General features: G+C 42.8%; 2 protein-coding genes and 1 non-coding gene across 3 annotated transcripts in view; 2 read left to right on the top strand and 1 right to left on the bottom strand.

Annotated features, from left to right (window-relative positions):
• Positions 1–606: 606 nt before the first annotated feature.
• On the bottom strand, positions 607–8,306 carry LOC139655169 (histone-binding protein N1/N2-like). The gene is made up of 14 exons (XM_071532504.1): positions 8,170–8,306; positions 7,684–7,725; positions 7,411–7,524; positions 7,027–7,107; positions 6,129–6,232; positions 4,539–4,594; positions 4,379–4,449; positions 3,837–3,910; positions 3,424–3,612; positions 2,780–2,952; positions 2,448–2,537; positions 2,208–2,282; positions 1,346–1,471; positions 607–800 (listed from the first exon to the last, which is right to left on the bottom strand). Exons 1-14 carry the CDS (start codon positions 8,205–8,207, stop codon positions 765–767), a joined length of 1,269 nt encoding a protein of 422 aa, XP_071388605.1. The 5' UTR covers positions 8,208–8,306; the 3' UTR covers positions 607–764.
• Positions 8,307–9,779: 1,473 nt separating this feature from the next.
• On the top strand, positions 9,780–9,852 carry trnam-cau (transfer RNA methionine (anticodon CAU)). Its single transcript has one exon. It is a non-coding gene; the product is annotated as a tRNA-Met (tRNA).
• A 1,296-nt stretch (positions 9,853–11,148) lies between these two features.
• LOC139655168 (glypican-5-like) overlaps positions 11,149–14,356 on the top strand; it is a 39,302-nt gene continuing 36,094 nt past the window's right edge. Inside the window, exons 1-2 of the mRNA XM_071532503.1 lie at positions 11,149–11,326; positions 13,854–14,015. Coding sequence (XP_071388604.1) covers positions 11,149–11,326; positions 13,854–14,015 — 340 coding nt within the window. The remainder of the gene's footprint in view (positions 11,327–13,853; positions 14,016–14,356) is intronic.

Raw genomic sequence — 14,356 nt, 5'->3', positions numbered from 1 at the left:
GACCTTTAGAGTGCATTCAGAACGCTGCAGCCCGTCTGGTGTTCAACCAAAATTCTCACGTCACTCCCCTCTTCCGGTTGCTTCACTGGCTGCACGCATCAAATTCAAGACACTGGTACTCGCCTACAGAGCAGTACACCAGACTGCCCCTCCCCATCTGCAATCTCTGGTCAGATTCCAAACCTCACCACCTCCGCTCCTCCACCCTTGCAGGTCGCCTCGCCCCTCCGTCGCTACGTGGGCTCAGAAGTCGCTCATCCCGGTCACGACTCTTCTCATCTCTGGCGCCACAATGGTGGAACGAGCTCCCCCTCTTCTGTCAGAACGGCCGAATCACTGCCCATCTTTCGGCAGAGACTAAAGACACATCTCTTACACCTGGACCCTTCTTGAACTAACCTATCTTCTTAACCTTCTTAAAAGAAAAAAAAAAAAAAAAAAAAAAACCAAATGATTATTCCCATTAAAAGGTTTAACTGATGAAGACTGTGATGCAGTTGGCTTCACTACTGTTGACAAAATGTACTGTCGCGTTGGACAAAAGTGTCTGCTAAATGACAATGTAAAACAGAGAAAATTAAGTGATACCAACACTTGACATCTGCAAATATCCTTTATTTTTTTTTACTACAAGTATACAAAAACTGGACAGACAAATCTGTGAAAATGGATCTTATTTACAAAAACAAAAGTGTTGAAGGGGAGAGGGGCTGGACAGGCATGCTGTGCTGGTTTGAAGATCAGGAAGGAGGTGAGAAGACCCGTCATGCTGAAGACACAGAGGCCGACGGCTTGGCAGGCTACAGGAGACAAAGAAAATCATCATGAGACCAATTTGGCATACTAGCACAATCCACATGCTGCCTGGGATTTAGCGTTGTACCTGATTGAGGAAAAAACAATCCTACAATCCCTTTGAGTCTCATCAAGACTGAACATTTGGCATCTGGCCATTTCCAAATTATTGGATTGTCTCCTGTATGGCACTGGGAAGAGCTCTTACCACTGAAGTTGTAATAGCTTGGTGAAAACCTCTGCGCCCTCCAAAAATGTACCAAATGGCTAATCAAATGTTAGCCTATGCCTCCTGTTTGAACATGTTACAACTCAACAAGTTGTGGGGGCTAAGGCAACAAATCACAGTATCACACTGGAAAACTTCCCACACAGATGGAAAGGAAAAGACACGATTTGAACTCCACCAGAAGCCATATTCAAGGAAGTAACTGTAAGTTCAGACTGTTAAACCCACCAAGGTAGGATAACATCATCCCATTCAGAGCACAATCTTATAGCACTCGCCCTGTGAACCTGTCGGTACATAACAGTTAAGCCTATCACTCGCCTCCTGTGTCTCTTTCTCCTGGACTCCATTGCTGGCACTGGAGTTGCCGCTGCCATTAACTGTGGCTTCCTGTTTGGCCTGCTTAGCATCAGTGTCCTTTACTGGGCTCTCCTCCTCTGGTTTCCTCTGTGTAGACACAATACCGGGACAAAGACAAATGACGCTGGCTGAAAGCTTCTGTACATGATTGTATTCAATGTAGGTGACCTTGATAAAAGACTTTATATAAAAATTTTGACATGAAGGATCTGTTACGCAAGTGTCATCACCAATTACTGTTATGTCAAGGTCACCTGCAAAATATTTCATCATGCACAGAACATAATCGGCCAATGTCAAAGCGCAATTTCTTGCACCAGCCTCTACCACAACACAATCACCAGACCACTACAAACATCACTACTACACTTCAGCAACACACAGATCACACACACATGCCAGAACGTAACAGCAAAAGATTGATAGCTACGATGATATTTGCAGGCAAACCCCAAATGTGGGCTATCCCTGCACTTAAAGCAAGAAAACAAGCAGGCCATGCAACATTAAGAGGGTGTTTTGGGGAGGCGGTACAAGGTCAGTCACAATGTACCATGGGCAGATTATTATAGACCCGAATATGGACTCGAGGGTCACAATCTTATTGATTCCTCCAACAGATCTGAGCTTTCATTTTGCTCAGTTAAAAAAACAAAGTATCAGAATCATCCGTGTTTAGACAGGATATAAGACCGATCAGATCTGTCACAAGAGTATGTGCCGTTTTCCAACTGACAGCAAGTCTAGCTGAAGAGACATGATTTGTGGAGATAGGAGAGAAGAGAAGACAGGTTAGAGATGGGGGTCGGTGGCCAGGCCTCACCTTTTTCCTGACCAGGTGGGAAATGTCTGAGACTGCTTTGGAAGTCGAGGCACTGTCAGACGGCCTTACTGAGATCTGAAACAGTAGACAAAAATGTGATTAGGATAGTTTGGGTTACTGGAAAACAAAAAAAAAAAACACATTTGTTAACTGACAGTTTAGCAGGAAAAAAATAATATGACCTGCTTATAAATCCCAAGGTTGAAGGAGTAACTGCATTCACACCTACAGTGTCCTTACCTGACTGGCTGTTGCAAATGCTGCTGCTGCTGATGATGATGAAGGGCCCCCATTTTCACCTGAGAATGCCGATGAGGTAGAGGCCCCGCCCTGGAAGAGATTAGTCAGGGTCAATTAGGAGCACAGGGTGCATCAATTTACCGCCTTCTGTATATCTGGTCATTGCACTCAAGTCACTTCCAGGTGGACGTTTTTAAACTAGTAAGCAACTCGTAACATTAGTAAGCTTCAAAGCCATGTTAGCACTTTGCATTTAAAAAATAAAAAAGGGGATTTTTGCTCTTTAACACAACCTCTTATTTACACCGTTTCTTGCCGTCGTGTGTACCCACCAGTGTCTGTTGGATGGCCTGGGAGGCGGCGCTGGCTGTTCTCTGGCTCTCCTTGGCGTCCTCCACCTTCTCCTTGATGTCAGGCAGGAGCTGCTTCAGCTCCTCCATCTCACCTCTCTCTTCTGCTGCCCCGTCTGCTCCCTCTGCTGCATCTATCACCTCCTGCAGCATGGCTACACAGATAATGGATGGGATTAGGACAGGGAAAAAACAAACAAAACCATGACAGTCAATCATAACATGAAAAGCAAGACTAGCACTTTATAATTGATGTTTAACTTATGGTGGTGAGTGTTTTTCCAATAAACAGGAATTATCTTCTGGCATGAGGGCAAAGATGCTCGAGTAGTGGTTGTCTGATAACAATTCAAGCTATATCAAATTTAGAGCACACAAGCAATTACCTCTGAATTCAACAACAAATGAGCTCAGAATATGAAGCATCACTTAAGTCATCTAAATAGCTTAAACACACCTTCACCCAACCTCTTTTGTCAGTCACCTTATTTAGTTTTATCAACACCAAGGTGGGACTTAAGAAAAGGCATGTTACACAAGCCAGGGTGACAGAACTGTCACCATGTTGGTGACAGTTCTGAAAACCTGGGTCTTTAGAGAAAAAAGAAAACCCAACATAGTCCTACCCAGGCGGTTCTCGATGACCTTTATGGAGCTGTTGTAGTGCTGGATGGCCTGGCTGTACTGATCCATGTAGCACAGGGTAGTGGCGACGTGGTAGTGGCTCTCAGCCAGCAGACGGCTGTGGGCAGGCAGGTGCTTCAGCTGCAGGGCGAGGCACTCCTGGAAGTCTTCCAGCGCCTGGGGATAGTTACCTGGGGAAAGGGACCAAAAAAAAAAAAAAGGCTGGTCAGATTAGACAGTCATGATCAAGACAACAGACAGTAAGCATTATATGGTGGGCGACCAAAGTGGACAAACTGAGAAAAAACAAAATGCTCTGACTACCGCCTTAAGTTTCCAATTTCCATCCCTGCATATAAACAAGTTAGTCCAAGAATAATGTCAGTGTACCGTGCTTAGCAGGACATTAACATACCAGATTCAGCGCTGACTTCTCCAAGTTTCAGGTAAGTCTGGGCTGCCATCAGCTGATCTTCCTTGTTCTCCTTTCTTCGTGTATGGAATCAGCGAGAAATCAACTATTAATACAGAACTTCTACACACAATCTAAAACAGAATGTCAAAGTTCAAAAGAAAACACAATCTGGAAGAATTCCTTAAATGCCATCCAGGCTGTGAGACTGGTTTCTGAAAGTTCTTATAAAATTAACAAGTAGGCCTCAGTGCTCATTGCTGATAACTTGGCTCACAGAAGTTTTGCACGACAGTTAAGTTTAGGACCAATGTTTTCAAAGATTTTACTGGTCTCTTTTATCCAAGCAGATCTTTTAACCCCCTATAAGCCAGTGTGCAGCCTTAGATCTTCAAGCAGGGCCCTTCTGGCTGTTCTAATGCCTATGCTTAGACTAACAGGTGACCAGGTTTTGGCTGGCAGAATCCGTATCATCTTTGGAATTACCAAAAATGTCTATGGACTTCTACCCCAATATTGTCTTCACTTAGCAATGTTGCCTTTACCTTTTGTAGATGACTTTAGCTACCTCCAGCATCTCCCATGCCAACTGCAAGTTCCCAACTTCCTCCTCTTCCTGCAAGGAGAGAAAAGGCATATGTCAAGGATCAACTCTTTCCAAGTAATTAATTTACAGCTGAGAAATTACCATGTGTGGGAACCCACCTTATCTTCAGCATTTCCATCTCCATCCTCATCATCGTCGTCGTCATCATCGTCGTCTGAGGAAGCCAAAAGAGAACAATTACACAGGGCAAGACAGTTATTTACCATTGTAACTGGATGCTAAGGGTAAATTCAAGACGCATGTCAAACTGAACAAAAGGTTCCCCCCTAAAGTGCAGTTAGGATAAGTCCAGTTATTTTCAAGCTGGGCCTTATTTTCTTAGTTTTTGCCATCATGACGACTGATTGCATTCAAAATTTCATCACTTGATGTAGCATCAATACGCCAGAAGCGCTACTGTCCAATACACACATAAATCCATTCTACATCCAATTACACATTGCTTGAAGCATATATTGTGGTATTAGACATGCTATTTTAACTAGCATGAGCTAGACCACGCAAGTACTGTGTTCAAAGCATATTGATGTTCTGTAAATATTTCGGGAAAAAAATATTCATGTGAACCTCCCAGTGGTAATTACAAGCAGAATGGATTTTTTTTGCGGTCTGTCATCTCCCAGCGGGCATCACAAATTTAGGAAGTGCATTAACACTAGTAATCATAGCAGGGAATCCAAAATAGGCAGTCCGAGGGGTTGAATATAGGGATGAAATTGTGAACATAATGAATAGTCATGATGGCAAAACTTGGGAAAATAAGGCCCAGTTTGAAAACAAGAATTATCCTTTAATACAGTGGCTCTAGTGAGTGTTTCTTTTCACCTCTTCTATTAAAAAAATAAATAAATAAACCCCCCAAAAAAACACCCATTTCCCCTTTAGTCCCCAGCTTTGTGCTCCAACCAAACAGTGCTCTGTATCCAAAGATGTACTGCCCTCTTCTTCCTCAGCATCCTGTTCTGCCTCTGGCTTGGATTCCTCATCTCCTGCTTCTTCTGGCTTAGCCTCGGCCCCACCTCCATTCTGTTCTTCAGTACCATTCACCTTGTTCTCTGTCACAGTTTCCTTCTGAGGAGACTCAGTAGGACCTTTCCCCACACCATTTACATGAGAACCTGGGCTCTTCTCAGCTCCATTCATGGTAGCCTCCTGGACTGAACGCGTCTCTTCCCCCTTCACAGGAGAGCCTGGACTTTTGTCTGATCCAGTCACATTCGTCTCAGGTTTCCCCAGAGCATGTTTGACTGGGGACTCAGCTACACCATTTTCCTTTTTCACCTCAGCATCGTTCTCCCCATCTTTGGACTCTATCTTGGAGGCTGCCCCACTAGTCTTTTCCTGCTCAGCCATTGCATCATACACCTGCCTTCGTAGATCATCCCTGGTTTTCTCTGCACCAGAGAAGGCATGTGAGGAAATTACTTCTCAGTGGATGTTTGTTTAAAACAGTACTATGGTGGGCATTTCAAGAATGCCATTAGTCAGATAGCTTCCAACTCCTCTGAATTGTGTCAACAGAAAGTTGTATTCTTACACGCAATTTTAATGTGAAAAGTTGTCCCTAAATGTAGAGATAATTTTTTCAGAAGTCTAACAGAATGGTAACTGCCATTTGAGATAGCTCCCATTGCCCTTTCCTAGTGAGGCTAAAGCAATACTTTGTGAAAACAATAGGCAATACTGACCATCAAGATGGTTGGCACTCTCAATGTTCGGGTTGTCAGGTTTCTCATCTTCTGACTCTTCGGGGACTCCCTCCAGAGCGTTACCAAGAACAGTGTTCTCCATCCTAACAAAAACACGAGAGGAATGCCACCAGGTCAACCAAAATAAACAGGGATACAGCACAGAAAAAAACCCCCAAAAAAAACACACAGGCTCCAGGCAAAGAAAAAAGGGACAATATCCAAAAACTGGAGACCAAGTGTGACTATATTAACAGGGCTGATGTTTCCATAACATTTGTTAAAAGGTCAATAGAAAGATTTGGACTGCAGGGCCTCATAGGGATGATGGAGAACAACCATTATGTACACCTCTCACATTTTACCAAAGTCACAGCCATTAAAGAGCATTGTCAGAGGGTTGAAAGGAGGTTAAATTCCCTTAAATTTAACCTCCTTTCAACCCTCTGACAATGCCCTTTAATCTGGAAAATACCACACTTAAGTGGGGAATAAAAATAAAATTACATGCAAAAAGTGAGGCCGACTAGCCAACTATGGCAAACATGAAGCTACACGTGCCAGACTTCAATCAAGTATCAGTGTCTTATTTCAAAACCATCCTGCTTAATGTAATACTTTGACGCCTGTGGGGAAATTCTCGTCTCCCCCTCCGCAGGGAGGTCAGAGTCAGCTACAGATCAACACCTGTGGATCTGGTAGGGATTCGGTGTCAGAGAACAGGCCACTTCAGCAGGGCAGATGCTTGCTTGAAACCATTTCCACTCCGTTCACACTTGTTGCTCATTTTCCAGCAGTAGGTATAACATTTAGAGAACCATTAGTAAGGATTACCAGTAGGATTGTTGATTTGCTTACAAAACTTATTTCACAGAGGGAGTGAGTGTAGTTAACCAACCTGGCAAGCTCCAGCAGGGACTTCCCACACAGGAAGAAGGCCTCACCACACTCATCTGCAGTGTCCCCATACCTTGCTGCCCTGGTAGACATTAAGGAAAAAAAAAAAGTGGCATAGTGTGTTTAAATATGATTTTCTCATTCTCTTAAATACAAGTAGGAAAAAACTACAGAAGGAAACCCCTCACTACAGCATAACCATTTCAAACATAAACAAATCTATATAACAAAACTTCAGAAAATGTATCCAACATTACACATCCACTCAATGAGCATGACCATTTTGATCTATAAGCATCAATATTTACAGTAAGTGGCTGAACATATTTAAGTCTCCTCCTCTCATAGCTGAATCAATGTCAGCTCTTTCTCCACTAGTACTCACAGCATTCCACAAGCCTCCTGGAAGACGTTGACAGCAGAAACCACATCGCCCATTACTAGATGCCGGTTCCCTGAGCCGATCAGTTTCTTTGCCTCCTCCATAACGTCGACAGAGCTGCAGAACACAAACAATAGTAGGGCACATGCCTTCATTTTTCAACACCTACCACAATTATTCGGCCGGGCGTAGCAAGGTTTATGGATTGAGAGTAGTCCAAGGCAAGCAGAGGCGCATACCATCACGTCCCACACAAGGAACAGTGCTGATACTCACCTGTCTCCAGCAGCTGTTGATGAGCACGGCTTCTCTTCCATACTGAAAATAGTCAAGGAAGATACAACTTACTTACTCAGTACCTAGACACCCGGCTTGACTTCCAGGAATAAAGTTAACAGCACAAACAAGTTAGTTAGAAACTGAACTTTTATTGTTGACTCACATAGTTTACGTTCGACTTCAATTATACATTACAGTAGTTAGCAATCTAAGGTAGTTAGCCAGCTAGCATAAAAGCAGGGGTTGTGTATAATATAGTTGGCGACATTAGCATCACTAGCCTTTCGGATACTTTTATAATCACAATTGTTAGCTGCACGTTAGCCTAACCTAGTTAGTTAGTAACGTTAAGCCAACATAACCAAGCAATGCTGCTAACGTTAGCCGCTTTATCTAGCCAGAGGCTAGCTAGCTGTGCTGCTCGTCAGATATTTCTAGCTACAGTTCTAGTGTTTCCAGACACAAATTACAAATGTATCTTACCTTCCAGAACTTGAGGCAGTTGACGTTTCCTCTGGCATTTTATTAGTTGGCTAGCGTACGGCAGAGGGGGACAAAATAGTTGGACTAGCGTGCAGTGAATGAGGGACAGATGAGTCTCCCCTTGGCTTTGTTGGCGCGCTTAAATAGAGAAAAGAAAGCTTTCCATTTCCGCTTAAGTTGGAACGCGGGAGACTGGAATTAAAGGGGCCGCAGCAACAAAGAGGGCTCATGTTGTGTTCAAGAGCTGTGGGAATAACCATAGGAAGCCTCGTTCGAAGCCGTCAAGACGCCGTTTTTGACATTTTCTGTACTACGTATTTTTTTCCCTCACTTAACATAAACGCACTGTGTGGGTGATACACATGCAGTCATGTTTGACAGCATACAAAATGTTGCAATATCACCCACATATGAACAAGACTAAAGTTTAACAACTCCACGACGTTGAATTTTGTGGAAGCGTTCCCGCCGGGAATCGAACTCAGGTCTCCCTATTGAGAGTCTGCAATCTAACTGCCTGCGGCACACTTTCACCCATGTGAACAGAGTGGTGAACAGAGCAACCGGCCACAGACCAAGAATGCACTCAGAGCCCAATAAAAGCCTAATACAAATCCATAGCAGATCTTGCCAAACCTTCTGATTTTGAAAGCAGCACATGACCATTTAGAGATAAATGCAACCACGTATAAATTCCTTTAAACTCTTACAATAGAATAGAATTAAAATTCAAACTAGCTTTCTGATTTATTTTTTACATATGTTGATCCCCACGTATGTATCATTCACTACACTTGAATACGGGTTATGTTGGTGATGTGAAGTTAAGGAACCTCCTCCTTGCTGTATATTTATTCTGTGTAAGTACATTGAGGGCAGCGAAAACCGGAGTCAAATTCCTTGTATGTGTACATACTTGGCCAATAAAGCTGATTCTGATTCTGATTCTGGTATTTGCATCTGAAAGATGAGGTCAAATGGGAAGCCCATATCTACTATCTTTTCCATTCGACATGAATGCGGCACCAAGCTGAGGCCCTTGTCTCAACATACAACTGTGTAAAATATTATATATGAATATAAAATAACTGTCAGTTAGCAGAATAGCTAGCTAATACATACAGTAGTTAATTTATGCAAACCCTTCATGAATATTTAGTAGTCGCAGCACACTGTTTCACGCATGCGCAAAACAAGAACACTTGCCATTTTTGACACTACCAACTAAAACAAATGTGAGGGTCTCATAACGCTATCAGCAGCTTACTAAGACCTTAAACATTACACTGTTTGTCTGAACCACATACACAAGCCTTGCGCTGAAAGAAAACAAGAAACTGGACCAAATGTGAGACACTCTCACTGACTTCCAGCCAAAACAGAAGCGGTCAAGTCAGCCTGGGAATTAATCGAATACGGAAGTAGGCAGGAGTGAAACCTCTCGCTTCGCCAGTATAATGGATATGCTTTGATCTCAATTTGGCAGCGATCGATTACAACGTGTGTCCCCTTCTATTCGTCCTTGATCACTTCTTATTGATTTGAACAAATCCTTGAATAAAGATGCTATTTACGTTTAAAATGTCCGTGTCTCTGATGTTATGTCCAGAGCCTCGTTGGCGCAGTAGGCAGCGCGTCAGTCTCATAATCTGAAGGTCGTGAGTTCGAGCCTCACACGGGGCAAGTGTTTTGCAAGGTTGTGTTGTTTTTGTATGGTATGGTGCCCAGGAGGGCCGCAGGGAAACCAAATATGCTAAGACCACCATTAATTACATCGAGTGTTTCGCTAAATGCGAGAGCCCAAGGTGTGTATCGTGTCCGCACATTTAATTTCATAATTGCTGTGAACAAAGTAAGTAACACGTGCCCACTCTGTAATAACCTACAACAAGCCAACTTTTTTATGCTCGTGCTCGATTTATTCAGCAAGTTTCAAACTGATTTCACCACTTTCGCCACAATTAGCTGACTTTACCTAATTGCATTTAGTCAGTCAAATTAACCCGATTACGAAAACCGAACAATAGTAATCCTATAGCCCAATACGTGTAGAAGGATACTATGCACCATTTGTGACAAACATCACAAAGATTGTTTAAGTTCATATAGCATACTTATGGGAGTATTAGAGGAATATCATCGTCATTTTTATTGGAGGAGTTGTAAGATAACTCGGCATCGTCCCCTGCATGACCAGCAGGGGGAGCCCGTGCTCCATCATTATTCAACCCTGACTCAACGTGATCCACTCATTCAAAGGGATTCAGAATCAGGGAAGTCTGAGGAATATGACTTTGGATGTACCTTTGTGCACACTTGTTTTAAGCTGAGCTGTGTGTGTGTGTGTGTGTGTGTGTGTGTGTGTGTGTGAGAGAGAGAGAGAGAGAGAGAAGGAGAATAGGCTATTCTAACGTGTCCAAAATTGTTTTGCTTTTGAAATATTTGTATAACTTCATATTGTCAATGTTGTAACTGTTAAACTGTTATACAACACCATTATAAATATTGGTGATAATGCACTACTGTAGGCTATAGTATATATTCAGAAAAAAAACAACAGAAAAAAGAAAAACAATGATCTCAGTATAGTTTGAATGTAAAAAGTGTTTTTTGGTGTTTTCATTTTGTGCGCTGCTTTGGGATTGGCAATAAAATGATTTAAGTGAAGTGAGCTGAGAGAGAGAGAAAGAGAGAGAGAGAGAGAAAGAGAGAGAGAGAGAGGGAGAGAGAGAGAGCGCTACTGCTATAGAGAGAGAGAGAGAGGGATCCCCGGAGCACAAACAGAGTAGAGTAGAGAGAGAGTACAGGACCGGCGGCGGGCTGCAGATGAAGTTTTCGGGACAGGATCTGGTGACAGTGTACCCTGGGACTTTTTGGAAACCTTATTAACCACTAGACCCCCCTAGACTCTCTCTCGCTCTCTCTCTCTCTCTCTCTCTCTCTCTCTGCCTCTCTCTTACTTCTGACTGAGATGGTGCGATGTTCCGTCCAGCCTTACCAAACGCGGACTTGTTTTGGGTGATTTTGTTTTATTGGGTTTTTCTACCGGAGGCTGGCTGTAGATCGGCCGATGCTGACAGCTGTCATGAGGTGAAGACGGCCTACATGATGCGCCAAATAGGCCCGGTGGAGCTGGTACCGGACAGACCGGCAACAGGTCAGTCCCTTTAGGAATACTTTAGGAATACCATAGGAGCTACAATACCATAATGTATTGTTTGGTCACTATAAACTCACTATTGAGCATCACAGACGCACTGTAAGTCCCTATAATAATATTATAGAAATATTAAAGTGATACAATAGAAGCTAAAAAATACCATAATGTCACTATAAACTCGCTATTGAGTATCACAGACACACTATAAGTCCCTAGGAATATTTAAGTGATGCCCTAGCAGACAAAAATAGGAGAAAATGTAATTAAGTGACTGTAAACTCACACAAAAAGACACACTATAAACACCTATAGGAACATTATAGATGTTTTTAATTAGGGGTGATATGGGGTTGAATCCTTGCCTCTTAAACCCTTTAATGTTATAAGTGCATTGCTGTTGTAAGTTAGTTTGTAAGTATTTCCATTTTCCATTAGGTTGTTCCCGAACAGGGTCTAGAACCATAGCTTTAGAAATGCAGGGCCAAATTCCAAATGGAAGGGATCATCCCAATGCCCTGCAGGCCAACCCTGCATGGGGAGAGGCTATTTCAGTTGAAAAATAACCCAGATAGTCCTGAACACAAATATAGATCTCTGGAAAGCACACTTAGCCCTGAGTGCTGGTGTTAGTGATGCGGCTTCAGGGTCTTCTATAAATGCTTGTTTGAGATCGTGTGTGGCTGATGAGAGTCTTGGTGTGACATCTCTGTCCCGCCAGTCACGCCTGGTTGACTGAAGAAGCTGCTCCTATAAGGGAAGAATGACATCATGGCATGATGCTGATCTTTCAGAGTTGTTAGTTAGCGGCAGAGGTGGGGACGCAAGTCACATGACTTGGACTCGAGTCAGACCCAAGTTACAATTTTAATTGCTTGAGATTTGACTTGATGCATGAAGAGAAGACTTGAGACTTGACTTGGGTTCTGGTGACTTGGGACTTGACTTTGACTTGGACTTTGATGACTTGAAAAGGTTTCTAAAGTCTTGACAAAAGATCTTGTGTTTGTGTAAATGACTTCAATTGAAAGTGATGAGATTTGTTTTCTGAATTTGTATAGAATGATTGAATTTGTTGAAGTTGAAACTGATTATAGAAATCAAACTCATGATGCTCTTACCAAGTTGTGATCCTGTTAAAACCATATTGCATTGAAACGTCCTAGATATTTAGCTTTCTTTAAGAGTCTTGATTTGTTCTGACTTGACTTGCTGTTCTACATTCAGACTTGAGACTTGACATTAATGACATGGACTTGACTTGGACTTGACTTGGTGTTCTACATTTAGACTTGGGCCTTGACTTGAGACTTGTGCCCCAAGACTTAGTCAAAGTTGACTTGGTCACACCTCTGGTTAACACTGATTACAATTTGCTGAGTTCCTCTTAGGGAGAAGTGAATGAAATTATACCTTGTACCAGAACAGTGGTTCAGTGTCTTGCTCGAGGACACTTCAGCAAGGAGGATTATGCAAGTGTGTGTGTGTGTGTGTGTGTGTTTCTGCAGTATCAGTCCTTGTCGTCTCAGTTCAGACATGGTGGAATGATCCCTACAGTCCTCTCTCTCTCTTTCTTTGTCTGGTCTCATTTTTCTTTCTCTCGCTCTCTCTCTCTCTCTCACTCTCTCTGTCTGTCTTTATTTTGCACACACACACACACACACACACCCTTGATCTCAGTCAGCTGCTTGCCAGCTTGGCTTACAGCAGTCTGCTAATGTCAGACTGTCCTGCACCACACACACACACACACACACACACACACACACACACACACAAACTTTTATTGAGTGGTGAAGTCTCGCCCACTGTGCATGTCATCATGTCTGGTCCCCAACTGGCCCAGCGAAGTATTATTTTTGTAAAGTCATAAAGTCTTGTGCTTTTCATGTTTATACATCAAAACAATGTCATCAAAGATTCTTAAATGGTTTAACTGACACAGTTAACCGTGTTTCTCCTGCTTTTACAGGAGTTTAGGTGGTAATGGGTGGGGAACAGCATGTTAAGATCATCAAGCTTACAACCACCAACATGTAGCTCTTATGAATTGAATTGAATAGTTCTTATTTATCATTGTGAAACGTATTCATGGAATTCATTCAGAGGCCTTATGCTAGAAAAATATAAAACATATCGAATTATGTCACATTTCCTATAAATGATCCGAGACAAACTACTTAGGTGGGCCTCCTAAAAGTTTAATAGGCAGGAAAAACCCTGGCCAAGTTTTTTTTTTTTTTTTGCAGAACAATTCAGAGTGAATGTTAATGGACATCCGTATAAACTTTCTCACAGTTTTGGTGGTCTAATTATGATGGTGGGTGGGATTTAGCCTCAGTGACTGAAAATGTCAGTGGAACTGCAGTAATATGCCTGAGTGAGTCTGAAGATACATTTTATACTGTTCTCTTTCTTTACTGCATGTTTAAGCACTGATCTCTTACTCTCTCTCTCTCTCTCTCTCTCTCTCTCTCTCTCTCTCTCTCTCTCTCTCTCTCTCCCTCTCTCCCTCTCTCTCTCTCAGGTGAGTCTCTCAGAGTGTGTGTCCACCCCGGGCCCAGCTGCTGCACCAGCAAGATGGAGGACAGCTACATGGCGGCCGTCCGCAGCGAGACGCAGCAGAAGATGCGCTCCTACAGCTTCGAACTCAAATACCTGATCGCCGGACACGCCAAGGCTTACCAAGGTGAGGGAGAGACGAGGGGAGGTGATGGAGTGATGGAGGGCAGGGGGCCATGGGAGAGAGGAAGGGGCGTAGAGAATACAATACATGCAATCATTCATTCTTTCCGTACTTTTTCTGCAAAGGAAAACTTATTGGAGGAATGGGAAAAATATGCAATTTCTTCCTTTGTTTAGCAAGTATAATAGAAAGTGTGGAAGGGGAGCAGTGCACAGGTAGATGCCAGGAAGGCTGATGATATGTTCTTTAGAAACTATCTCCCCAAAAATATTAGTGTAGACAGGGTTAATGTAGCATGCATAACAATATGGTTTCATTCTTTTGAAAAGGATGGAAGACTTTTA

Source organism: Centroberyx affinis, unplaced genomic scaffold (genome assembly GCF_046629955.1).
Source record: "Centroberyx affinis isolate AG114_WGS23_722 - 3 ecotype Tasmania unplaced genomic scaffold, CSIRO-AGI_Caff_v1 ptg002199l_1, whole genome shotgun sequence".
NCBI lineage: Eukaryota > Metazoa > Chordata > Actinopteri > Beryciformes > Berycidae > Centroberyx > Centroberyx affinis.
This window is presented reverse-complemented; position numbering and strand designations above follow the sequence as displayed.

Bases quoted from the DNA above. Each gene is read 5' to 3' on its own strand.
- LOC139655169 (XM_071532504.1), bottom strand. From the start codon at position 8,207: ATGCCAGAGGAAACGTCAACTGCCTCAAGTTCTGGAAG. The intron at 3,613-3,836 runs GTATGTTAATGT...CCCTTTCCCCAG, and splicing joins AGAAGTCAGCGCTGAATCTG to GTAACTATCCCCAGGCGCTG. The intron at 1,472-2,207 runs GTGAGGCCTGGC...GTGTCTACACAG, and splicing joins CCCACCTGGTCAGGAAAAAG to AGGAAACCAGAGGAGGAGAG.